This window comes from Gorilla gorilla, chromosome 13 (genome assembly GCF_029281585.2).
Source record: "Gorilla gorilla gorilla isolate KB3781 chromosome 13, NHGRI_mGorGor1-v2.1_pri, whole genome shotgun sequence".
NCBI classification, from domain to species: domain Eukaryota; kingdom Metazoa; phylum Chordata; class Mammalia; order Primates; family Hominidae; genus Gorilla; species Gorilla gorilla.
Genome location: NC_073237.2, coordinates 95,352,933 through 95,378,786, shown reverse-complemented (window position 1 = coordinate 95,378,786; position 25,854 = coordinate 95,352,933). Strand labels below are relative to the sequence as shown.

Below are 25,854 nucleotides of genomic sequence, written 5' to 3'. Positions count from 1 at the left end.
TTCTTTTTTTTCTAGAGATGGGGTATTGCTTTTTCACCCAGGCTGGAGTGCAGTGGCACAGTCACGGTTCACTGGAGCCTCGACTTCCCAGGCTCAAGTGATCCTTAGCTTCTCAAGTAGCTGGGACTACAGATATGCACCACCACACCCAGTTAATTTTTACATTTTTCTGTAGAGGCAGGATCTCACTATGTTGCCCAGGCTAGTCTTGAACTCCTAGACTCAAGCGATCCTCCTGCCTCAGCCTCTCAAAGTTCTGGGATTACAGGAGTGAGCCACCGCACCCGAGCAGGTTTATGCTTTTTGAAATACTATTATTGGTGGCCAGGCGTGGTGGCTCGTGTCCGTACTCCCAGCACTTTGGGAGGCCAAGGTGGGAGAATCACCTTGGTGGCCTATGAGTTCAAGGCCAGCCTGGGCAATGTAACAAAAACCCTGTCTCTCCAAAAAAAAAAAAATTAGCCAGGTGTGGTAGTGTGCATCTGTAGTCCCAGCTACTCTGGAGGCTGAGATGAGAGGATTACCTGAGCTCAGGGAGGTTGAGGCTGCAGTGAGCCATGATCTCACCACTGTACTCCAGTTTGGGTGACAGAGGGAGACCCTGTCCACCCCACATCCAGCAAAAAAAAAAAAAAAAAAAAAAAAAAAAATATATATATATATATATATATATATAAGTAATATGATTGGTTCTTGTTATAACTTAGTCAATTAAGGATTCGAATGGTGGAACTTACATATACATGATTTTGTTTTTCATGTCTTTTTAGTTAATAAGTCATCCAGATAGATAACAAATCCCTTCTACTATTTATGGAATTGCACCAAGCCTACTATCATGAAGGCCTGATCCCCAAGGGATGTCAGACACAGGAGATCATAGGCAGAGTTTTAAGTATATCTATCCCAAATGGAATGATGACTACACACTGATGATAATACTGACCAGGTTTCTGGATCCGGGAAGCCCTGGCTGTCCTGGAGGGCCAGGGGGACCTGGAAGGGCCACAGCTAAGACAAAACAGAAAAGAGAAGTTACACAAAAACCACACTCTGAAAAATGTCTGAGGTATCAGCTGACTCCCGGAGAGAAGTGTGTTCAACCCCATTCACAGCGCCACAAAGCATCCCAACTTCCACCTGTATCTTGGGTGCTGTGCCCCCAGCGTGTGACTTAGGCCACATTGACTGGTTCAGGGAAGAGCTGGGATTCTTGATTGTTACCCTGGATGAAGCCATGGCTAGTGCTTTTCCGTTTCATAAGTGAATCAATTCCTTTTGTGGTTGTTTTATAAAAGCCAGTTTAAGTTGAATATTTTGTCACTTGCATTCAAAAATGTCCTGACTCATACAACTTATTTCACCCAAGAGACAAGCATGTGACACTGAACAGAGGAAGCAGGCTCAGAAAGAGGAAGAGAAGGCTCTAGGGAGTGGGAGGAGACCAGGGTGGTGCAGTGACAGTAGCCCTGACCTTGGGGCCAGAGACATGGACTCAAGTCCTTAGTTTGTCCATTCCTAGCTGTGTGATCTTGAGGAAACAGCAAGCTCTCCGAAGCTGTTTCCTCATCTGCAAAATGTAAAATAGGCATTTCTTCTTCCCTGGGCTGTGGTGAGAACTGAGTGCTTTGAAAATTGTACATGTACAGCATTCATTCAGCCAGGAGCTCTTAGCTTTTGAAGAGTCACAGTGCCCTTAAAAATCAGATCTAGGTTAGTGCCCTCTTTCCCAGAGAAATGCACACATAATTCTATAAAAAAAATTACTGGGATGACAAATCCTGGAGGTATGTCCTTGAACTCTCTAGGAGTCTATGATTCCTCAACTGAAAAGCCCTTACTTTAGGCAAACATAAAGTAGTATAATTACAACTATTCCTTTGGCTGTTCTTCTACCTCTCTCATCCTCTGCTCACCCTACCCCCGACAACTCCTCCAAATCTGCCAAGCTCTTGGCAGAATTAAGGGTGTTTTTACAAGTCCCAGTAAAATTATACAGTTCTTCAGGTCGTTGCAAGCAAATGTTCAGTTCCAACATAGGACTTGAACACCCACACATAGGTGGCAAATGTCTAGTGGATAGAGGGCCAGTGGACTCGGATTTGGACCCCAGCCATGCCTCCTAATAGAATTTGTGACCTCAAGTAAGTCTCTTCACCTCTGTGAGCTTCAGTGTCTTCATCCGTGAGATGAATTTTATAATAATATCTGTTTTATCTTCCTCCCGGGGTTGCTGTGAAGACTACATGGGATAATGGCCATAAAAGTGTTTTGTAAACTGAATTGCTATACATTATGTGAGAAGCAATCCTTGCTCAATGCAGCAAGGCATCCCAGGAGCCCTAATGTAGTGTTGCTGTGGACAACAGATTTTCTCCACCTTGCACTCACCCTGTAATATGCCTCCACCCCCTGTAGTCCTACTCCTCCCTCACGGCTGTGTGGGCACCTGTGGTTCCATCCACTCAGCACCTTCTTCCTTTGTAGGACCAGTGTCTTCATCTCCTTCTCTTGGGACCTTCCCTTCACCTCTACAACCATTTGGTTCCAGAAAGAGCTACCATGTTCTCATGTGATCCGACCTTCTGATCATAGGTGATTTGTCCAAGATTGGGTACCTCACCCAAGTCAGGCCCATCAGGACCCTTCTCTAGGACTTCCCCATCCCAGGACTTTTCAAACTAAAATAGTAAAAGAAGTTCAAGATTTCTAGCTGACAGTGGAAGCTGTAAGTTGTCAGTAGCCATATTTCCCGCTGTGCAGAGGATGTGGTTTGTGGTGAGGAAGCGTGAAACTGCATGCAGAGAGAAGCCGAGACAAGAGATGGCCAGAGAATCCTTGCAGGGGTTGAGTCCCTGGCTCTGGCTGTTCCTGAGGTCCAGCTGCTTATCTACCTCTCCCACAAGTTGACTGTTCACTCCCTCCTTCACACCCAGTACATTTCCCCTTTGCTTGAGCTATTTTGAGTTACGTTTCTATCACTTGCAGCCAAAAGATCCAAGGCTAAGTCAAAGCCCCAGCCCCAAAGTCACCTCCTGTGTAAAGCTCTCCTTATGCCAAGGACTCTGTAGGTCTCTTTCCAGGTATGCTTCCACCATACCTGGCTCCTGCCAAGCCAAACAACAAAAAAGTATGCCTTCATGCTATTATTGCTGCTATTATTGTCTCCTACAATGGACATAGTAGAAATAACACAGGCTTTGGAGCTACACTGCTCTGGGTCTGAATCATGTTGGTGTCATTTATTAGCTGTGTGACCTTGGAAAGGTTCCTAAATGTCTCTGGGCCTCACTTTCCTTACCTGTACAATGGGGATGTTAATGCTTTTTTTAAAGGGTTGTTGTGAGGTTTCAATAAAATACCATAGCAAAGTGATTAGCAAAATGCCTGGCATCTGATACACGCTCATTACATAGAGATTTTCTTTAATTTTGCCAGTTTTGCATATGAGGAGGTGAGGCTCTAAGGGATGAATAGATTTTTATATACAGAGTTCCAGTCACTGCTGGTCATTAAGACAGGTTCTCACGCCCCTAAGGCATTGACAAAGCAGCCAGGAAGTTTCCACTCACATGTGAAAAGATGCTCAACATCCTTAGTCATTAGGGAAATGCAAACCAAAACCACAGTGAGATATCACTTCATACCAAGTAGGATGGCTATAATCAAAAAGATACAATGAGGATACCATAATATGGGAGGAGAAATTGGAACCCCCTCATACACTGCCACTGCTGGTGGGAATGCGAAATGTTGTGACTCCTTCGGAAAATAGTCTGGCAGTTCCTCAAAAAGTTAAACATAGAGTTACCATATGACCCAGCAATTTCTCCTATGTATATACTGAAGAGAACAGAAAACATGTTCACATAAAAACTTGTACATGAAAGTTCATAGTAGCATTATTCATAATAGCCAAAAAGTAGAAACAACCCAAATGTCCATGAACAGATTAATGAATAAACAAAATGTATATCCTATACAATGCAATATTATTTGGCCACAGTAAGGAATGAACTCCGTGCTGCAACATGGGTGAACCTTGAAAACACTGTGTTAAGTGAAAGAAGCCAGACTCAAAGGGCCATATATTATATGATTCCATTTATATGAAATGTCCAGAACAGGCAAATCTGGAGACAGAAGTAGATTCATGGTTGCCCAGATCTGGTGGAGGAGAGGGAAAGAGAGAAAAGAGAACAACTGCTAATTGGTATGAAATTTCTTTTTGGTGTGATGAAAATGGTCTAGAATTAGACAGTGGTGATGACTGCATAACTTCATGAATATATTAAAAACTACTGGATTAGACACTTTAGGTGGGTGAATTTTATGATGTGCAAATTATATCTCAATTAAAAAAAAAAAGAAAGAAAGCGGTATCCAGGAAAGCCCTCTGTTAGGCAGTGCAGCTGTGACAAGCCACCCAGATGCTGTGACCTTGAACACAATGGTAGGGACAGCGTGAACAAGGGCACTGTTTACGGCACTAACCTGCTCCCAGGATAGCTGGAGGTCCTGGTGGCCCCGGGGGTCCCGGTGGCCCAGGATCTCCAGGTCTTCCAAAGCCAGGTGGCCCAGGCAGACCAGGAGCACCTGGGGGTCCTTGGGGCCCAACAACTGTCTCCCCTTTCTGGCCCTGTCAAGGCAAGCACACGATAACTGAGAGAAAGCATCATTCATCACCAGAAGTCCCATCTAGTCCTTTTATGAGACTATTTAAAAGAAATCAATAAACACCAGCTATTGTTATTACTATCCTCAATCTTGGGCACAATTCAAGGTGGGGTAAGGCCTCCAAGATGGCAGCCCAGTCATTATGTTGAATGACTCTACAGAGAACCCCAGAGAACCCTGGAGGCAGAAGGGACCTTGGAGATCATCTAGTCCAGCCTTTGCATTTCACATTTGAAGCCCAGAGAAGTGAAAGGACTTGCCCAAGATCACGAAGCAAATTAGATGCAGAGCTAGAGGCAGAACTCTGATCTCTGGCTTTGCTGGTTCTACCCTCACGGTGAGCTCTGGGACCAAAGGTCAATGATCTAGTCATATTCTTGTTGGGGGCACAGCTTGACTTTCTCTCCTTTCACCTGGAAAAATCTCTCATCCTAGGAAAACCACACCTATCTAGGAGCTCCTTTGATAAAATTTCAGAAGAATCAAACAGCTCCTCTAAAAATATCTCCTTAACTTCCATTCTGCTTCTGTTATCTGATGCATTCACCATTAATCATTCTTTGTGTGGAGTGAATTTTCCACCAATGTCATGAATAAGGCAGTGTGACTAATGGCCTGGAAGTTACCTACCTTCATGTGGCCTTGACCAGCTACCTTCTCTCCAGGGACCTCAGCCAACCTGCCCATCAATCAACAAGGATGGGGAAAGAGCTGGCTAATCCCCAAGCTCTGCCTCCAGCTTATAGTACAATGACTAGCCCTAACTGCCTAGTCCCATTGGGGGCTTCCGGGAAAGCTGTAAGTCTTTGGGGAAGATGACTTGGAGGGGTCTCTACTCACAGCCAGGCCTGGATTTCCGGGCAGGCCTGGAGGCCCAGACATAAGGAAGCTGTCATTAATGTCTCCTTTTTCTCCTTTTTCACCTTTGAACCCCTTATCTCCATTCTCCCCCTGGAAGCAGAGAACATAGGAATATTTCAGTAAGAGTGGGATGAACTCAGTCTCTGACATAAACCAAAACATGAAAAACACAGGCCAAATATTGGTAGAGAAATACTCACCTTCAAGTTGTTCAGAAAGTGTCTCAGGTAAGCTAGATCAAGTGGAGGACCTGAAAAAGAAATGCTTCGTAAAATTCACGATTGTAATTTCAGAAATTGTAAAATAAAAGTCTCTAAGTTGGCAACCACAGTTACATCTTAGTGGATGTGAGCCTGCACTGGCTTGGCTAACAGAGTCTGCTTGGAAGCAGAAACAGGTGCTAGCTACTGTGGGTCCATCAACCCAGACACTGTGGGATCCCAGGTAGGTCCCTGGCCTTCTTTGGACCTTGTTTTGCATATAAAAGATGAATGATTGGATTTTCTGGTCTCTCTTGACAATGTTCCCTATTGGACATGCCAGGCCCATGCTTGGTTTTCACTAGAAACCAGTGGAGCCTGTGGTCAGGGTGGAATGTCATTAGCCTTACCCTCCGGCTAGGTCACATTTCTCAGTTGCATTTGTTCTCAGGAGCAAAAAATCAAAGGCAAGATTGACAACAAGAGCTGGAATACCTGGTGGTCCCTGGGCTCCCTGGTCGCCTTTTTCTCCCTTTGAGCCAGGAAGACCCCAGGATCCTTTCTCTCCTTTAACACCTGCCACCAAACACATACATGTTAAAAAAAAAAAAATGGAAAATCACCTTCTTTCAATAAAAACCTTTCTGAGACAGGTTTTCAAACTAAGCTCATTTAGCAAAGTCCACTCAAACAAAGCCCTCCTGAGAGATCAGCAAGTGTAAAATCATAAAGAGGGCAGAGGTAGATGCTTCAGACACATTCTCAACCTTGAAAAGCTCAGTCTACTGGGAGACAGACAGAGCTCACAGTAACGCAAGGCAAGATGAAATATGTGCTCTCACTGAGGTTCCAGCAGCGCATCCCAGGAGTGCAGCAGAGGCTGCGGCTAACCCTGGCTTGGTCAGTGCCACAAATGAAGACAGAGACTCAGCACCATATCAATATTCCAGACTCATCTCATCTAGGCCTGTGCAGCGTGGGGGTGTAAGGGAACGGGAGGGCTCTCCCAAGAGTGCCCGCACAGGACAACCAAGGGCGCTAAGTTTTCTATGTACAAAGTTGTGAGAATGCCCACCATGAAGTGTTGTACATCCCCACAGGACTAGTGAGAAACACCGTTTCTGCAGAACTGGCATTCCATCCCCACCTTTCCCCTCAACTCTTTATATGGGAGGGGGCATGGAAGAAAGCCTTTTGGGAGATCACTGCTTGGGAAGGGAAGTGGTTCCCTTTCCCCACCTTGATGGGTAGGGTGGACGCTAGGTCTTTGAATTCCTCGCTCCCGAGAGGTGTGACAGATCAACCCACCAATGGTCTTGAGCCTAGAGATGGGGCCACAAAGTGTAGATGAGGCTAGCGGCTCAGGCTTTCTCAATGAAGGGGAGGGAATATGAGCATCACAGGAATGATGGTGTCAACAGGGGGTCAGTAGGGAGCGGCAACTACATCTGTCGAGGCCTCTCCAACCCTGGGAATGCTGTGTGAGACCAATGACCTGCGCAGTGGGGCCCATGGGGCCTCCTTCACCCACACTGAGCCCACAGACAGCAGTGATCAGAAGAGAAGACAGCAAGTGCACCAGCACCAACAGGAGCAGTAGTAGCTGCACACAGTAAGCAGGATGATTGCTCACTAGGAGCTGTCACATCCAGAAAGATCTGTTCCCTCCCCCTCCTTCCAGGGGAGGCTCACAGGGAAGAGGAACAATTGGGGATCTGAGAAAACAAATCCAGCTCCATCCCCTGCTCCCCAAGGTCCACCTTGCACCAGGGGAAAGGGGAGCCTTGAACTGAATCTAAGCATAGAGTTTGGAAACAGGCTGGGCTTGGTAAGCAGAAGTGACAGAAAAACCACAGGGCTAGATATCATCAGGGAGACCACCACCTCGTGGGCCGGGGTGACACAGCCAAGCTGAAGGTGAATATTGGAGGAAAAAGACCTTCCTCTATTTAAACCCCAAGTGGCATGACAGGGTGTGTGAGGACAGGGGGACCAGAGTGACCGCTCACCTGCAGGCCCCGTCCCCTGGCCTGTGCCTTTCTGATGTGCCATAGCAAAGCTCCTGCATGTGGCTATGAACATGCTGACATTTACTAATCAAACCCTCTGAGCCAGCATTTCTCACACTTTGCTGTGCACTCACCTCACCCGGGAGATGTTTAAAACACGGGTTCTGATTCAGCAGGTCTAGGGTGGGGCCTGAAGTTCTGCATTTCTAACAAGCTCCCAGGAGATGCTTACAAAGTTGCATGGACACTGAGGCAAGGGTCTCCTGAGCTCCCACGGCCCTTCCCTGATCAGCTCTTAGTATAATGCACTATAATTGTTTTTAAAGTAGTTTCACTTAACAGGTTCTAAGAGCCTGAGAGGCAGGAACAGCGCTTCCCAGGCTCTTGGAATCTGCCTCAGCCCAGTGCAGATCATACCAAGTAAGGAATAGGCATCAGTGAATGTTTTATGAACAAATGAACAATTGAAAGAACAGAGTGCTTGTTGCCAACTAGGAGGCCCAGCTAAGATAAGCAGAATAGGCACATGTGTGACCAAACCAAAGAGAGGTGCACAGCCTCACAGCCTTGGCTCAGCTGCCACCCCCACCCCTACAGCATCCAGTTAGACCTTCCTGACCACCTAGTCTGCGCCCTGCACTGGGCGAAGGAAAACCATCTTCCTCAAGGAGATGTCCCAGAGAAACAAACGATGAAGAAGTGAGTGTATACCGTGAAAAGTGATGAGCTCTGGACTCCCAGGATGAGCAGTATCAACCTGGAAAGAGAGGAAGGCCAGGTTAGGCACTGCAAGCTCTGCCCTGGTGTTTGCAGAAACAGGCAGCCACTGTCCCGGGGGCATGTGTCAAAAGAGGCAATGCCACAGAGTCAGGCCTTCCTTTGGCTCTGGAGTCCCCCAAAGCCCTGAGTCCCCAGGAGTTGTCAATGCACAGACATCCCAGGCTTTAAACAGGGAGACCCATGATGTAGTTGAGCTGGGGAGACAGAGCTGAGGCCTAATGGCCAAAAAACTCAGCCATAAGGAAGCCCAAAGCTTTAAGACAACAAATCGTGGCAGTGGTGGTTTGGCCAACTGTGAACATTCTTGTCTTCCTTTCTTATCAGTTGGGATTGATTCATGTGTAAGGTCAAGCATCCGAGCAAGTGACATGCCCAACCATGAAACTGGGTCAGCCATTAGCTTAGCTATTGCATGTAATCAAAGATGAGCATCATGGGCAGGTAATTAGCAAAGGGGGTTATCATTAGATTGGGGGTGGCTATTCTGGACACCTCATTAAGTTCCAGGGGTCTGGAGTCCAGGCTGTTCTGGTTAATGTTCCTTCCCAGTTTTCCCCAGATTCCTGCATTTCCTTCTCTATTCAGACAAAGCCACTTGAAACCTGGCTTCTTCCCAATTGATGTGTAGAATCAAAGTCATCCGTATGGTGCCAAAATCCTTCTGTGCTTATGGGTGGAGGGTCACAAGCTGCTCAGGGGCCACCAAGAAAAGATGGGAGTGGGGAGGAAATCTACCAGGAAAAACATTTCTAAGTTAAGGATGAAAGTTGCAGCTCCAAGCTGTTATCTTGCAGGCTATGCTGATAAAGTTTCTCCATTACAGACATGAGCTGTAAATGATTAGGGTGTTGGAAGGAGCTGAAACTAGAAGGGGCTCATGAAATGCTGGCTGTAAGAGGAAGCATTTCTGTTTCAAAATGTCCATTTTGAGAGTTGGACAAGAAACGTCTATGACCCAACTCCTACAGTATCTAGCCAGGCAATATGAAGTAAAAAATCTTACTAAAAATGCTTTGAGCCTATCTTTTCCTTCTTTTAGGTATCCCCACGACCCCCAAAGGCCATGGTTACTGTGAGAGGTCCTGGTGCAGGTCATGATAATTGCAGTAGCATTTTTACCGCACTCTAAAATTTGTCAAGTGCTGTTCTGTGGCTGGCTCATTTGAGGCCTGAAATCATGTTAGTTAGGAGAGGCTGCTGTACTAACTCACTGTGTGACCTGGAGCCAGCCTTTTGCTTCTCTGGGCTGTGTGGTCTCTCCTGTGTGATAAGGAGGTGGGATGCAGCGACTGCCCAGGAAGGTCACTCCAGCACTGAGATTTTATGTTTCTCTTCAGGCCATGGATATAAACACACACTGGGTTGCTGTTGTCTCCATGTAGAGCCTGGAGCCCGTTAGTCACCTGACATAGGTGGGTCCTGCCCTCTAGGCCAGAGTTCCTAGGCCCTGAGCTGCAGACTTGGATGCCTCAACGTTTAGACTTAGCCAGATGTCTGGGCAAATACGCAGTCAAACTGCATCATTTTGAAGGCTATGACCCAAGCCTTAGCATCACCTCCAACAGGGATCAATTATGAACTCACCTCAAAGAATATTTCTAAATTGTAATTTGCAAGCTCCTGAGAGCAGAGGCCACATCTGTCTAGTTCACCCTTGTGTCCCCAGGGCCTGGCAGAGTCCTTGGCACTGCATAAGTGCTCAATAAATATTTGTTGAATGAATGAGAGAATGATTATGCATGGTTCTGTGACTAATGCCTGTACACAAGGCCCACCCTCCCCACTGGGTTTTCTCACAGAAATCTGACTCTCTTCCTATGGGTAAAAAATCAGGGACAGAGCTGCTCAATGGCTGGGGGGCCGGGCAAGTGCCTGACCCCTCAGCATCCCAGTGTCTGCACCTGCTGCCTGGTGGTTAGGAGACCTGAGTTATGATCCCAGCTCAGTCAAGTCCCATGACCTTGGACAAGCCAGTGAGCTTCTCTGAGTCACAGTTTGTTTCATTATCATAAAATGGGAGAGATCAGCCCTGCCTGTCAGTGTTGTATGCTGTCTTGTGATGTGATCACTGGGAAAGGGCAGCATAGTTAGTTACAAAGTTCTCAATGCAAAGATCATGGGTTGGCATGGATTGTTTTCTAATCTATGTTTTCTAAGGGGTCTATTTTTCCCAGTTTTATACTTCTCCAAGCATGAAGCTAATGTGGTCGCAATAACAAAAGACACTGCTTTTTAGATTGTATGAAAAGAAGCACCTCACCGTGTGTGCACCCTTAGAAGATCCAGTATATTTCATTGTCACGATCTGTTATCTAAAAGCTTCTAGTCACTTGAGGGTCTACACTTAGGGGACAGAAGACATCAGAGAGGACATTTGAGGATAGAAAGGGCCCAAGACAAAGACTGATCTTTTTCTCCGAGTTGCTATCTATGCCAAAGCCTGCTCTTTAAGGCAGTGATTGCTACTTACTGGCATTTTGCAGTGTGGTCGGATGGGTATTGGGAAAATGGCCTGTGAGTAATGAGAACAAGAGAGGTGAGGTCAACAGGACACCTGACTTCAGCTTAGGCCAATCGGGAAGGTCTTCCCACTGCGTGCCAACTTACTCCTTTGATGTTAATCACAGCTCCAGGTGGCCCAGGGGGGCCTGGAGGGCCAGGTAAGCCAGGTGGGCCCTGAAGGAAGAAAAAAAGGCCATTCCATTAGTTCAGGTTGTTGTGAGTGCAGGGGCAGCCACAGGATACTTCCTCCAGAGGAAGTAAAGGAGGGTCTGCTGAAGCCAACCAACTTCTCTCTCAGGTTGCTCAGGGAGCCACAGAGCACTTCTATGCCCCTGGCCTCACTGTATCTTCACAACAAACCATAGGGAAGATGGCAGGGCAACAAGTATTGTCTCTGGTTAACACATGCAGCTAATGAGGCCCAGAGAGGGGAGGTGACCTGCTCAAGACCACACAGCAACTTACAGCAGAACTGAGATTGCAACTCAGATTCTGACACCCAGTTGATACTGAGCCTAAGGCCCCCCTATCAGTGCATTCCCAGTATACGGGTGGGAATGGACTGTGGGGGTCCCTCATGTGATATATTGCCAGAGGAAATGTGTCTCAGAAATGCAAGCATAAATGCAAAACTCTTGTTAGATAGCACAGTCATTTTCAAAGTGAAGCCAGCTTGGCCTTAATACCATGCAACAGTTTCTCCTCTAAGCCTAGAGGCAGGAGCTTGCAGCAGGAGAGGTGAGGCTCTGAGGGCAGGCATGAAGAGTTTAGTTCATGCGGAAAGTGTATTGATCACTCTAAATGAAGGCGTCAGTGTCTGGTTTACCTGCCAGTTCCAGTGGGCTTGGTGAATGAGAGTCAACCCCTAATGCTTCAGGAAAATAGTATTTCTGGATTTCTGGGCATACAAAGCAAAAGCAGTGTGGCACAAACAGAAGCAGCAATAGACTTAGAGCTGTGTTTACATCTTGGTTTGGGGATTATTAGCTGGGTCACCTTGGGTGGGTGCCTTGACTTCTAGAGGCCCTGGTATCCTCTTACGTAAAACAAGATCCCTGCATAGTATCTCATGCAATAGTTATCACCAAGACTAAATGAGGAACTCTCCTTAAAACACATGGACACAGGAAGGGAAACATCACACTCTGGGGACTGTTGTGGGGTCGGGGGACGGGGGAGGGATAGCATTAGGAGATATACCTAATGCTAAATGACGAGTTAATGGGTGCAGCACACCAAAATGGCACATGTATACATATGTAACAAATCTGCATGTTGTGCACATGTACCCTAAAACTTAAAGTATAATAATAATAAAATAAAATAAAACAAAACAAAACAAAATCACTTTGCACAGTGTCTGGTACATAGCAGCTGCTGAATAAACATTGGCTTTTTTCTTCTAGACCAGGGTCCCTGCTGCTGCCCAGTGTTTGCCAACCTGGGAGGCCCCACCTAAGTAGCTGATCTGCCTTTGATACTGACTTCCAGCACTCACTGACCCCTAGTGATGTGAGTGATCCCTGGGACTGTGTAAAGGAGGGGAGAGGTGACATTACCCTAGAGTTAGAGGCCCTGGGATTTGGAATCACATTTTCTGAGCATGACCAGATCCCTTTCTCCCCTACTCCCTCTGGGTCCTACACAAGAAAGTCTATTTTCCACTAAGGTGTTTTAGGTGGCAGGACCCTCCTGAGAGGGAGCTGAAGGACAGGGCTGGGTGGGAGGACCTTTGGCAGTGGCAGTGAAGGAAGAAGAACAACATTCCTGAACATTCAGTCCACAGGCCCTGCTCTGTGGACCCCGCACTCTCTCACCCTCTCTGGACACCAACCTCCGGCTCCATCCCCGGGGTGACTCACCTGCATAATGACCCCTGGATCTCCTTTGGTACCCTTGAGGCCATTCAGTCCTGGGCGACCCTGGAACCCACAGCAGACACCTCAGTAAGCCCTCCACCCACAGACCAGCTTGGCCCACGTGTCCTCCCCCTCCAGCCTGTCCAATGAACACTGATACCTACAGGTCGCCCGGGAAGGCCAAATTCTCCTTTATGTCCTGGTGGTCCTTTGGGCCCCTAGAGGCAAAACAAATGCCAGATTAGAAAAGAACAGAAAGTCTTGGTTCAGGGAAATGAGGAGTGCAAGCCTGCTTTTGCAGGCAGTGGTGACGATGATCCACTGACAGGAGGAAGGAGGGCAGGGAGCCAGGTAGAAGCCCCTGCCTGCGGCCTCCTTGTCTCCAGCCTCTCTGCTCTCAGCTAGAAGCACCTGCTCAACCCACACCATCCCTTGCTTTCCTGCAGGCTCCAACCCACCCCAGACTCTGGACCCAGCCCCTCGCAGTCAGGGTTAACTAAGGAGCAAGAAGTCAGTAGCTCAGGGCCTCAGCTCCCTGGTAGCCAGGCGCTGGGCCAGCCCAGAACATGGACCTCTGCCCTAGGTCTTATGTCCCAGGGCTTATTGCATCCCCCATTCTGAATAACGCAGCCCTGCCTCGCCCCTCAGGCCAGCCTGGCCTGATAACCCACTGTAGGATTTGGTTCCTTCCTTGCTCTAACCTGCCCCTAGGAACCAGAGTCTTGGTCTGACACCCCAGTCATCCAGCTGAGTTCCAGACCATGGACCCTATTTCAGTGCTGGCTTTCCAGGACCACAGACTTCTAGAGCCACTGTTCTGTTGCAACCTTCAGGAACCTTCCTGCCTTCTAGTGTCTGGGATGCAAACTACTTGGTTGACAGACAACACCACTGATGATGTATGTCTTCCTAGAACACATTCTACCCTCAGTCTGCACCTTTCCAACCCTGTAGCTGGGTCTGCTGTGTCTCCCAGAAGAATGACTGGTTTAAGCCTGGGGCACTCCAAGTCCCTTTTCGTCCTACCATTAACATACATAGCCATGCTGTGAAACATGACAAATAAAAACTGAGTTGAAACAGGGTCAGTACGTAAAGTACCTAGTCTGTATTACTCTTAGGGAAAGAAAAGCAAAGACAGATGGGGTTAACAGGGCACAGGCCACTTGGTTGGTATGTTCTAGTGCAACACTTCCTGATACGGTTTGGCTTTGTGTGCCCACCCAAATCTCTTCTTGAATTGTAATTCCACAACCCCCGCATGTCATGGGAGGGACGTGGTGGGAGGTAATTGAATCATGGAGGCAGTTTCCCCCATGCTGTTCTCATAACAGTGAATGAGTTCTCCCTAGATCTGATGGTTTTGTAAGTGTCTGGCATTTCCCCTGCTGGCACTTATTCTCTCTCCTGCTGCCCTGTGATGAGATGCCTCCCACCACAATTGTAAGTTTCCTGAGGCCTCCTAGCTATGCGGAACTAGGAGTCAATTAAACCTCTTTTCTTTATAAATTATCTAGTCTTGGTATTTCTTCATAGCAGCGTGAGAATGGACTAATACACTTCCCAAACATCAATGTGTGTTAAGAATCACCTGGATCTTGTTGAAAATGCAGATCCAGTATGTCTTGGGTGGGGCCTGAGGTTCTACAGTTCTAAGAAGCTCCCAAGTGATGTCAGTGATGCTGGTGCATGGTCTACACTTTGTGTAACAGGACACCAGTGAATTGAGAATGAGTTATAAGCTACACTGGTCACTAGGGCCACAGCTAGCCCACACAGCACCTTCATGCAAATTAGAAGAAGGTGCCACTTACTGCCTGTGTTTGGCAAGCTGTGTCCAAGCTGGGCTTCAGTAGGAACCACCGCCATGGCATCTGCAGCAGCCTGCTGGCCCCCACCACTAACTATTTGTATTTTCCACAGTATTGGAGGTTAGTAGGTGGTTAACCAGTAGTTAATACAAGAATCTCTCAGTCTGTCTTAGCTACCTGACTTTGGGTGTCCACTCCTCTTAACTTCAGGGACCAAAGGCCTCAGAAGGTCTTTTGAAGGATTCACCTCGAAAGTTACAGGCCATTCTTCAAGGATACAAGTCTGTTACAGAAATGTGAGGTCCTTTCTCCCCACACCTGAGATCCAACTTCAACCAAACAAACCTGTATACAATTCTCTAGCCCAAAATGTTTCAAATGTTCAATGTTTCAAATGTTCATTAGAGGCAGTGAGGTTCATTTGAGAAGAGACTGGACCTAAAGCCTGACTGGCTGGCCTCAAATCCCCACTCTGCCACTTACAAGCTGTGTCACATGGGCAGGTTACTTAACCTCCTTGGGCCTTAGTTTCCTCATCTATAAAATGGGGATTCTGAGAGTCACTTCTTGGGGTTGTGAAGATGAAATGAGATGACCTATGTGAAGCATCAGTACAGTCTGACCCATAGAGAATGTTCTACACAGGGAAGTAAGTTTAGGGTTCACCCTTGAGAGAAATGGCGAGAGCTGCTCAGAAGCCCAGATGGGTTATGGATTCCCAGAGCCGTAAGGCCAGAAGAGCCCTAATATCATTTAGTACTAATTCAGTCTCTTCAATGTGCAGATGGGAAAACAGGAGCCCAGAGAGAGAAGAGGGCTTGCACAAGGTCTCACAGCAAATGAGTGGCATATTCGCAACCAGAATCAAAAATCCCAGAGAGGTTTTGTGGGGTTCCTTTGAGGGTTTCCTGGGAAATTGGTCATCTTTAGCTGGCAAGTTCTGTGGTATAACTGCAAGTGCACCTCTCCTTCCTAGACACACAGCTAAACTACATTTTGAGGCCACAAGCATCTGGGTTTTGGCTTACGGAATGTGCCAGAAGTGATGTTTATTATCTCTCACAATCTCTTTCCCCTCCCCAACTTCAGCCTGCCAGCTCCTGTGCGACCTTGAATCCACAAGATGGCAGAATCACAGAATGGAAGCATCCTGGATCCCTGAGTCACTTCTTGGAGGAGAGATGCCAAGCTGAGAACAACCACAGTGGAATTTGCAAGAGCGAGAAATAAGCTGCTATTGTGTTAAATCACTGAAAACTTAATTTAATTGTAGTCAGCCTTACCCTAGTATAGGCACATTTTGCCACATCTTTGACTTTTCATAACTGGGACAACTAAATCTAACCAAATCGAAGTACGAAAAATGCTTCAAACCCCAGTCCAGATCCAGCTGAGAGACGCTCTGACTTACCATTGGTCCTGGGGCTCCATGCATTCCAGGTTCACCCTAAAACAGGAAGATATGTACTTGTCACTGTTTGGGACAGAAACAAAGATGCAAAGCTGGGGCAGATATGTGCCTGCAGGGTCTGGTGACATAATTACCTTTTTCCCCATCAGCCTTTCCAGAGGAATGTCCCCTGTCAGGATGGCACCCGGCTCTCCCTTCTCGCCCTGCAATTCAGAGAACATCTCAATGAAGTCAGGACTCCTCCTTGCCACCTTGTCCAGAGAGTTTTGTACAGAGACTCCTCCTTGTCACCTTGTACAGAGACCTCTGAGTCCTGCAGCCATGATTTATTTCTCTTGCCTTCATCCTACTTGAAACCCCACTGCTCCAAAATTACCTCGTACTAGAGTATTGCAACAGCCTCCTAAATGAATGAATGTTCTCTCAGCCATTCCCTCTATGCACCATCAGAGTTACTGTCCTAAGGCACAGGACAGTCCTGTCTTCCATGCCCCTTCAGGCTCCCACTGATAACAGATTTGCATCCTCACTCTCAACCCTCCAGGATCCAGCCCCAGTGTGGTCCTGTCTATCTCCTGCCACATGGTGCTCTCAAGGAAGCTCTGGCTCCCAATATATTTGACAGCTTGCTTTCCTAGCAACTCAACCTGAGATCTGTTCCCACCAAGAATACTTATTCTTGTTAAAACATCTGAAATTAGGAAAGAGATGACGGTATAAAAACTAGAGGCCTCTGTCAACATGGAGGCCTTATGTCTCCATATGCAACGTTGCCTCCAAACTCTAAGCTCCTGTGCAAACACTTACTTAGTTAGGCAAAGCTATCCCAGACATTAGGAATGAGTGATGGGTAGACTGGTGGCAAGAACACAGGATCCTGCCCCCAATCCTGTCCTCAGCAGAGCCATCTACTATGCTAGAGGCTGCTGAGAAGATGATTGTCCAGAGAACAAGGCCGGGTGCAGAAACCTTCTATCTGACTCTGAGGCTTTGGCCCTAAACTTCAATGCTGGCCCTTGGGGAGCAGGGCTGAGCCACACAGAAGTCTCTTTTCAATGGGGCTGGGAGTAGCTAGGACAGTGGCATCAAAGCAAGCAGAGCAGCCTCTTTCTTCCATCCCCCTAAGCCCACACCTGGTATTTAGATCTTACCACTCCACTGGTGAGGAAAGGTAGTCCTGAGCACGCCAGCAGGGAGAAGAAGCAAGCACAAAAGCATTAGAGGCAGAGTGAGAGAAAGCGCGTTCACTGCAATGGCCAGAGCAGAACCGCCTGGCTGCCTGGACCAGTCATTCAAGGTGGCAGGAGGTTAGGGTGGGGTTGTCATGTCCGTCCCTCTAGATCCATCTGACCTCACCACATAGGAAACAGAGTGTTTAAACAGAGTGTTTAAAGCAAGAGGTGCTCTTGCTTCACTGGGCCTCCTCCCAAGCCTGAGCTGGCCAGCCCTGGTCCATCTCCACAGGCCTGTGGCAGGAAAAGCATCCCAAGACACATCCCCACGTGATGCCAAACCTTCACCCAGCATACTGAGCCCTCCATGCCCTGGAGCAGTGGCCCACTAGATATTGGAGGCCCTCTCTTCCTTGGAGACCATTATATTATAGAATGGTGGGGGGAGAGAAGAACGAGAGGAGTTCTCCCATCCCACAGAGCACACCCACCCTCCTTGACTCCCCATGGCAGGCTCAGGGGGTTGCACAGTGCTCCCACTGGCTTTGCACAGAGCTCCATTCCAGCTGTAAGCATGTGCTCTGTTAGCTCTTTGCATATCTCTTCCTCATCTTATTTCTATATCCCTATGCCTAGCACAGGAAACTGCCTGGCACACCACAGGGGTCAGTGGACGAAAGATGGATGAGTATATACATGGACGGGTGAATACATTAATCTGTTTATGGACGTCACTCTCCCCCTTATCTATAAAAACCAACTGGAAAGTTAATTCTAAGAGGCAAACACAAAAGAATACAAGCACAACAATAGGTTTGGTACCCTGGGAGTTCTCAGGAAGTGTTCTGTGTGCTAAGTATTTATTCCAGAGATTTTGGACCAAGACTGTTGTTCAGCTGCAGAATGCTCAATTTATAATTTATAAATATTAACATTTGTTCTACTCATTAATTATACATGCTTTCATCCAACAAGTGTATTCAGTACCATTTGTATACCAGGCCCCATATTAGTATTGGAGCTATGGAAAAGAAGCTGGCAGGATGCCTGTCCTCAGGCAGCGCATGTTCTAAGGGGTATGCCCAGCAGGTGGTTAGACAAAGCACAGTGTGTGTGAGAACAGAGGAGTTTTGAGTTGAGTTCTGTTTCCAATTATGGCAAAAATCAATTTCACTACCCACTTCGTACCTTCTCGTCTCATAGAGAACCTGGAGATTAAAAAAGTTAACAGCTGGAGAGTGACTGCTAATAAGTATGGGGTTTCTTTCTGGTATGATGAAAATGTTCTAGAATTACAGAGTGGTTCATGAAGTTGTACAACCTTATGAGCCCACCAAAAATCACTGAATTGTACAATTTAAAGGGGTGAATTTTATGGCATGTGAATTGTATCTTAAAGAAGAAAAAAGTTAATAGCTATTTTCAGCCAATCTGAAACGTTTAGCAAATTCCAGCGCACAATCCCACCCAGATACCTGGGCCCCTCTTACCTGTTCTCCTTTTAGTCCTGGAAAGCCAGGTAAACCAGTGTCACCTTTTGGTCCTCTAGGGCCCTGGAAGGAATTGTTATATAGTATTTGGTTGTTCGTTAAGATTAAAATGCATAAACCAATCAGAAATATATTTTTTCTCAACAGTAGAATAGACACTGCCATCCCCCAGGTAGGTGGAAATCATGATTACCTATGACATTTTCTTAACCTTAAGTGGTCCAGAAATTGTGGTCTGGCAGAAAGAAGATAGCACTGAGTGTTAAGAGGCCTTGAGGCTTCACACTTTTTTGAACATTGGTTTCCTCCAACTGGGCACTACTGATCCAGCCTATTATCTGGGCCTGCTGCCTCTGCTTGCCCCACGGCTCCTCCAGGCCACCCTGCAGCCTGCCTCCTCCGCTATCCCCTTCCACGACTCCCACCCCTTCTCTGGCTCCCCACTACCTATGAGATGGGACCCAGGTACCTTAGCCTGGCAACCCAGCCCAACCCAGCCAGGCATCAACATCTCATCTCCCATACCATCAGGTTGACTCCCTTCCCGCAGCCTCTCTGCACTCCTCCATTGCTTCTGCACCAGCACTCATGCCACCCCCCCATAGGAATGCCCACCCACCCCTCTGCAGAGCCAAATCCACACATGCAGCCAGAGGCAACCTCTTCTCAACTCCAACAGACACTGAATGCCTGTGACAATGACTCACACAGCCACATCTGCCTCAAAAAGGCATTTCAACACTTTCTTGCTATTTTAACTTTTCACAAGTTCCTGTCTTGTCTGGATGAAAGAGTGAATTACCCATTACAGCAGTGGCTTTCAACTATTTGTTATTATTGTTTAGCAGTGAAACTCTTTTCCTTCCTTTTTTTTCCCCAAATAAAGTCTTAAATGAAAGCCTAATATATACAAATATGTCCAGTGAAGCTTCCCTTATTGAAGGTCAGTGGCCTGGAATGTGCCTATTTGGCCCCCTCCTTACTCCCTGCAGTGGAGGTCCTGGAGGCTCTCCTGCAGAGCCTGGGACTCCCTCAGGAACACAGGACCACTCATTTAGAGGGAAGTGTGCTCTGAAATGTGCCCCAGGTCTTGGAGCAGCCAAGCCGGGGCTAGAGCTTAGGGGTTTGGCCTTTTCTTCTGCTAACCAAGAGTCATGGTCAGAGTCATGGTCACAATCGTGATCATGGTTGCCATTCTCTCTTTTGTTTTTTAACGTCTAGTTAGCAGTATTTTTAGTGTTATCATATGATATGTGCCTTTAGAAAATGTAAAAAGTTCAGAAAATCAGCCAGGCTCAGGGGCTCATGCTTGTAATCCCAGCACTTTGGGAGGCTGAGGCAGATGGATTTCTTGAGCTCAGGAGTTCCAGACCAGCCTGGGCAACATGGCAAAACCCCATATCTATCAAAAATACAAAAAATTAGCCAGGCATCGTGGCACATATGCCTGTAGTCCCAGCTACTCAGGAGGCTGAGGTGGGAGGATCACTTGAGCTCGGGGGGCAGAGGTTTCAGTGAACCACTGCACTCCAGCCTGGACGACCAGAGTGAGACCCCGTCTCAAAATAAATAAATAAATAAAACGTTCAGAACATTATAAAGAAATAGAAAAGGAGGCCACTGATCATTCCACCATCAAGAACAAATTTCTATTACATTTGTGATACATTTCTTTCATTTATCCAGAAGCAGTGCATGTCACCCGTTGGCATTAGGCCTTTCAGAGCTGCAGTGCTTTGGAGAAATCGCCCAGGTCCCACACTGAAGCCAGGCCTTACTTTTAGACAGGCTCAAACTTTTAGACAAAACTAATCTCTTTCTACACAGAAGCATGTTTTCACCTTCCATGGTGAAAGCCCCATAGGGGTGCACACAGACGATTAATTATTAGATGTCTATTCCATGGTTCCCTCCTTTGCACCCCCTCCATCGCCATCATCCTATCTCTTTACGGATTTATCTACTTGAAATGCTTGACTCATCCACTTTCATTCATAGCAAGCCAACTGCTGCTTCAGGCTTTGATTGGTCCTGGATAGAGAAAGATGAGTAAGACCCAGCCCTCCACAAGTTGTTCACAGGATGGTCAAGAAAAAAAAGGCAAGGGCACAAATAACTGTCATTTAAGGCAGAAAAGAACCATAGGAGTGGTGACAATAAAGCCTTATGGGACTTAAAGAAGGGGACACTTCCAGGTGGGAGCACCAAGAAAAAGTTAATGAACAAGATGCCCCTGGAGCTCAGTCATGCAGAGATGGAGGAAATGCCATTCTAGGTGGAAGGAACAGAATGATCGCAGCCACGGGGCACAGATAGAAGACAGCGAGGGTGGTACTTACTGGAAATCCTGGCAGCCCAGGCAACCCATCCGGCCCCTGTGACACACCAAAGACAGAGCACACTGGATTAGGAGCAGCATTTCCAGAGTCAGCAGGACCCCCTCCCTCCCAGCCCCTTCCAAAGGCCTCAGCATGTTCCCACAGCTGGGAAGACGGACTGACACAGCATTAGGGAAGAAGGGGCCCTGTGAGGGTCTGGATTTGCCAAGGGGAGGACAGCGACTGGAAAGAAAGCAAGGAAGAGAGAGAAGGGGTGGAGGCATGGTAATGCAGGCAGACAAGGCCCAGGGACTGTGAGGACAGGGATGCCCATCGCTGGTTTTAGTCTGTCTGTGTTTTGCTTCAGTATCCACCCACCTAATACCCGAAACCTCCAATAGCTTGGGGAAAACAAAGACCTCTTGGGAAGAAACTTTCACTTGTTAGCTGGTTTGCTCTAGGGTTTCATTATTGAGGTATTTTGGATTATTTGTTTTCATAGAAATCAAATGGATGCAGTACAGAGGAGACAGGAAGATGGCTCACAATGAGGTCACTCAGCAGGGGAGAAACCTGGTGCCAGAAGAGTCTGCAGATATTTGCAGGAATCTTGGGGCAGCACTAGATTTTCCCCTGGATCTGGATGAATGGGATTCAGGGCAACCTCATGGGGATCTGCAGGAGAGGCAGGGACATCGGCATTGCACAGCTGTGAAGGTATAAACCTGTCTCCACAATGACTTGCACAGAGCGTCACAGTGTGCTAAGCAGTTCCACATCCCTCACTTCTTACAAGTTGCCTCAAAGGCTGGTGAGGTGTCATCAGAGAAGAGAATTAGGGGCTCAGAGTGGTGTGTGGAGAAGATGGGGCTGCAACCTCAAGGCTCCTAAGGCCAGAGCTCCTTCCTTTCTCCTCTGCTGACCAGCAGATGCTGGGAGATGCAATGAGGATTTATTCTACAGGCTGTAGGAGGAAGCTTCCTTCATCTTAGGGCCATTGTGCCATGAGTCAACTCTGCCAACTTGCAGAAATAATGTATATTTCGGGTTTTTTTGTTTGTTTGTTTTGAGATAGAGTCTCACTTTGTCACCCAGCCTGGGGTGCAGTAGTGCGATCTTGGCTCACTGCAACCTCCGCCTCCCAGGTTCAAGTGATTCTCTTGCCTCAGCCTCCCAAGTAGCTAGGATTACAGGCACACGCCACCATGCCCAGCTAATTTTTGTATTTTTAGTAGAGACAGGGTTTCAACATGTTGGCCAGGCTGGTCTCAAACTCCTGATCTCATGATCTGCCTGCCTCAGCCTCCCAAAGTGTTGGGATTACAGGCGTGAGCCACCACTTCTGGCCAAAAATAATGTATATTTCTTATATACATTATAACCCCATTTTAGAGATCTGGAAATTAACACACAGATAATTTCCAGAGTTCTAAAATGGGGCTATAAAGACTAGAATGAGTCCATTTCTTCCTCGTTTCCCTTGAGCACAAGGAAAGGTGTCTCCAGGCTCTTCCTATACTGTGAAATAAGATAATGTAAATAAAAGCAGGCCAAAAGTGTGCAACAGATGTCATCTGTTTGTTACTTAGCATTCTCTAATTTCCATGACACATATTGCCGGTGCACAGGACTGGAAGCTTCCACTGCTTTGGACACAACTTTCCACATGATCAAATTAATGTGAAAGCAACTTTTCAAAAAATGCAAAGCTTTCTTTCCATTCTACTTTGATATATTCTAGCTCTACGCTTCAGGAGCTAAAAGGATTCCAAAGCAACCCGACTTTGTTTCAACAGGGGCGTCTGGGTAAAAGCCACATTCTGGGGCAGCTGTAGATACCAACCGGAGGCCCCACCAGCTCAGGAATGTCCGAGAAATTCATGAATCCATGGGTGATATTGATCAAGGACTGAAAAGAGAAAAATCAGACAATGAGGACAAAGGATGGCATGTGTTCTGCCTTGTTCCTGGCAGCAAAGCTTTAATTAAAGTCACCCAGCATAGCGGAACACCGCAGACACTGAGAACGTCCTCAGCCCACTGCCAAACACAGCTCTCCCTCCCCCTTCTTATAAAACAGCTCTGAGCCGCCTTCGCACTTTCCTCCTTTACTTAATTTTTAAATCACACAATATACGAATGTCTTCTCTTTTTAGAGTTTAAACATATACATATTATATGCACCCACAGAAAGCACAGTGTTGGGGTGTGTGTGTTTGTCCATGTGGTTATTTTACATAAATGGCATCAGGCTGTATTACTCCTCAACTTGCTTTTTTCACTCGGCCATATTGTGTGGAGATCTTTCCATGTGGAATTTTGGAATACGGATATTTTTAGCTTTAAAAGACTGCCAAAGAGCCATCCAAAGGGGCCAATTTACACTTCCACCAGAAGTACATGAGATTACCTTTTTCCCCACACCCTTAAACATATTTGATTTTTTAAAATCATGTTTTTTTTTTCTTCTAACTTTAGTCATCCTTTTTCCAGTTATTTGGGGCTTGTCTTTCTGTGGTCTACCAGCATGATGTTATTTCTCTCTAAAGGGCCAGGATTTTTCATGATGTGATGTCTTAATATTAAATGCATGCGATCTGGTCCCAGCCCACATTCCAGCCTTCTCTCCAATTTCCATCATTCTCTACACACACCCATGTGCACTATCCTCTGCCAGTCAGCTCCCTGGACCTGGAGCACACCACATTGTCTTACTCTCTGCTTTGGCTCAGGGCATCCCTGACACTAGAGCTTTGGAAGTTCTGTCTTCCATGCCTACCTGGTAAAATCCTTCTCAGCTTTCCAATCCCTGCTCAAAGATACTTCCTCTAGGAAGTCTTCCTTGATTCCTCATAACCCAAACAGTCTTTTCTCCCTTGTTCCCCTCTTTATGTTCATTTGCCTGTCAGTTACAGCTCTGTTACAGCCCTTCTCCTGACCTCACTGGAGGCTCCTTGAAGACAGGAACTCTGTCTTACTTATCTTTATTTTTAATTTTTTAAAATAGAAACTTTTTTAATATCAGAGACAGGGTCTCGCTATGTTGCCCAGGCTGGTCTTAAGCTCTTGGGCTCAAGCAGTCCTCCTGCCTCGGCCTCTCAAAGTGCTGAGATTACAGGTGTGAGCCACTGTGCCTGGCCTTACTTATCTTTATACCCACAGAGCCTAGCACGGACCTGATGCAGAGAGCATGCCCATGAGTGCTTATGCCAGAGTATTTATTATAGGAATAGAGAATTCAATGACACCCAACATTTCATTCAGCAAACACTGATTAAACCAGCACTATGAGGCCAGTGGTGGGGATACAGAGAAGAAAAAAAGCCCCAGAGGGCAGGTGGAGGAGTCAGACATGTAAATAGGCCACTTGCTGTACCATGATGGGGGTTTGAAGGATGAAGTTACTGCCTTCCTTGTTGAGGAGAGTTGGGAAGAGGATGCTTTCCTCCATTTGTGTGGACATCTTCCCATGTGGGATTTTGGAGAATGGGTATTTTTAGTTTTAGTTTTAATAGACTATCAAAGAGCCATCTAAAGGGAGCACATAAAGATGTTTCCTGTGACATGAAGGGTATAATCCTTGGCTTCTCTTGGCTCCTGTACCCCCTCCGTGGTGAGGTGGAGGGACCTTCCTGATGGGCAGTTTGGGAAGCACCAAGGGGCATGCCCAGCTCAGCCACACTTCTTTCCTTCAGATCTGCCTGCCTCTGGGAAGCACATCTGGCAACCCATGGGCAAGTCCGTCTGATTGGCAGGAACATGTGGCTCTCCCACTGGGTGAAGGCCTTCCACCTAACCTCCATCAGTAATCAAGGTGGTATCTGGGCCTACCTCCTTATCTTTGGCTTTATTTCTCAATGTGCTCTGCACTTGGCTGGGGAAAGCGTGCACTGCTTATCTGGGGCTTCCTCAAGACCCCAACATCTCTACTGCTCCTAGCCTATTTTTTCAACTGACCCCAAATGCTGCTAATCAGAAGAGACAAATCTGGAAGGACCATGTGAGAGAACAGTGGAACTGGGGGAGGAACAGGTAGGTGCTGGCAGGTGGAAGTTCTAACACCAGGCACTGGCTACATGTCTCCTGCATAGCCAGCAGCTTTGAAGTCATGGACAACCTTCTCCTCCCTTTGGCAAAGGTGGAAAATATGTAGACAAGCTCTGACCTGAATGATACTCACATTAGACAAGACCTTGATGTGCCCAGGTGGCCCTCTCGGCCCAGGGGGTCCCACAATACTGGCTCCATCCATCCCCCTTTCTCCCTGGTCAAAGCAGCAAGAAGTGAGAAAAAAATTCACTGTACAGCGATAATGCTCCCAGAACCAGGCTGGAAAGCCCTCCCACCCCCACCTTGGCTCTGTGACCTCACCTTGGGTCCCCGGTCTCCTTTCTCTCCTTTGAGACCCTGGAAAAATAAACAAACATAAATATTCTTCTAGTCATTTTGCTCACCTCCATCTAGCCTCTTGTCTCACCATCTCCCCCTAAGCTTTTATGCTTATTTTGTCCCAGGCAATGGGAACCAAGGATAAGCGAAACATGCCCCTTCTGGAGTCAGAAAGAAGCAACACTCCACACAGTGAGAGAATCAGCGGCCCTCTCCCAGCATTGGGTGAGGGTCCTCTTGACCCTGAATCTGCGCTAGACTGAAGGGCTCAGCTCTGGGGCCCATTTAACAAAGAGAATGAAATCCAGGGGATTGGTCCTCCTGAGAGCCCGCATCGCTTCATGGCAGGAGATGGACAACACCTGCCAGGGGCTG

At 47.1% G+C, this 25,854-nt stretch overlaps 1 protein-coding gene across 1 annotated transcript in view; it reads right to left on the bottom strand.

Annotated features, from left to right (window-relative positions):
• COL15A1 (collagen type XV alpha 1 chain) overlaps window positions 1-25,854 on the bottom strand; it is a 127,862-nt gene that overhangs the window by 9,895 nt on the left and 92,113 nt on the right. Inside the window, exons 20-36 of the mRNA XM_063696614.1 lie at window positions 25,462-25,497; window positions 25,271-25,354; window positions 22,934-22,999; window positions 21,112-21,147; window positions 18,773-18,835; window positions 16,245-16,313; window positions 16,111-16,146; window positions 13,053-13,106; window positions 12,892-12,951; window positions 11,135-11,203; window positions 10,998-11,039; window positions 8,459-8,504; window positions 6,234-6,314; window positions 5,739-5,788; window positions 5,518-5,628; window positions 4,495-4,639; window positions 947-1,011 (exon numbers count right to left, since the gene is read on the bottom strand). Of these exons, the coding sequence (XP_063552684.1) occupies window positions 947-1,011; window positions 4,495-4,639; window positions 5,518-5,628; window positions 5,739-5,788; window positions 6,234-6,314; window positions 8,459-8,504; window positions 10,998-11,039; window positions 11,135-11,203; window positions 12,892-12,951; window positions 13,053-13,106; window positions 16,111-16,146; window positions 16,245-16,313; window positions 18,773-18,835; window positions 21,112-21,147; window positions 22,934-22,999; window positions 25,271-25,354; window positions 25,462-25,497 (1,113 nt within the window). The remainder of the gene's footprint in view (window positions 1-946; window positions 1,012-4,494; window positions 4,640-5,517; window positions 5,629-5,738; window positions 5,789-6,233; window positions 6,315-8,458; window positions 8,505-10,997; window positions 11,040-11,134; window positions 11,204-12,891; window positions 12,952-13,052; window positions 13,107-16,110; window positions 16,147-16,244; window positions 16,314-18,772; window positions 18,836-21,111; window positions 21,148-22,933; window positions 23,000-25,270; window positions 25,355-25,461; window positions 25,498-25,854) is intronic.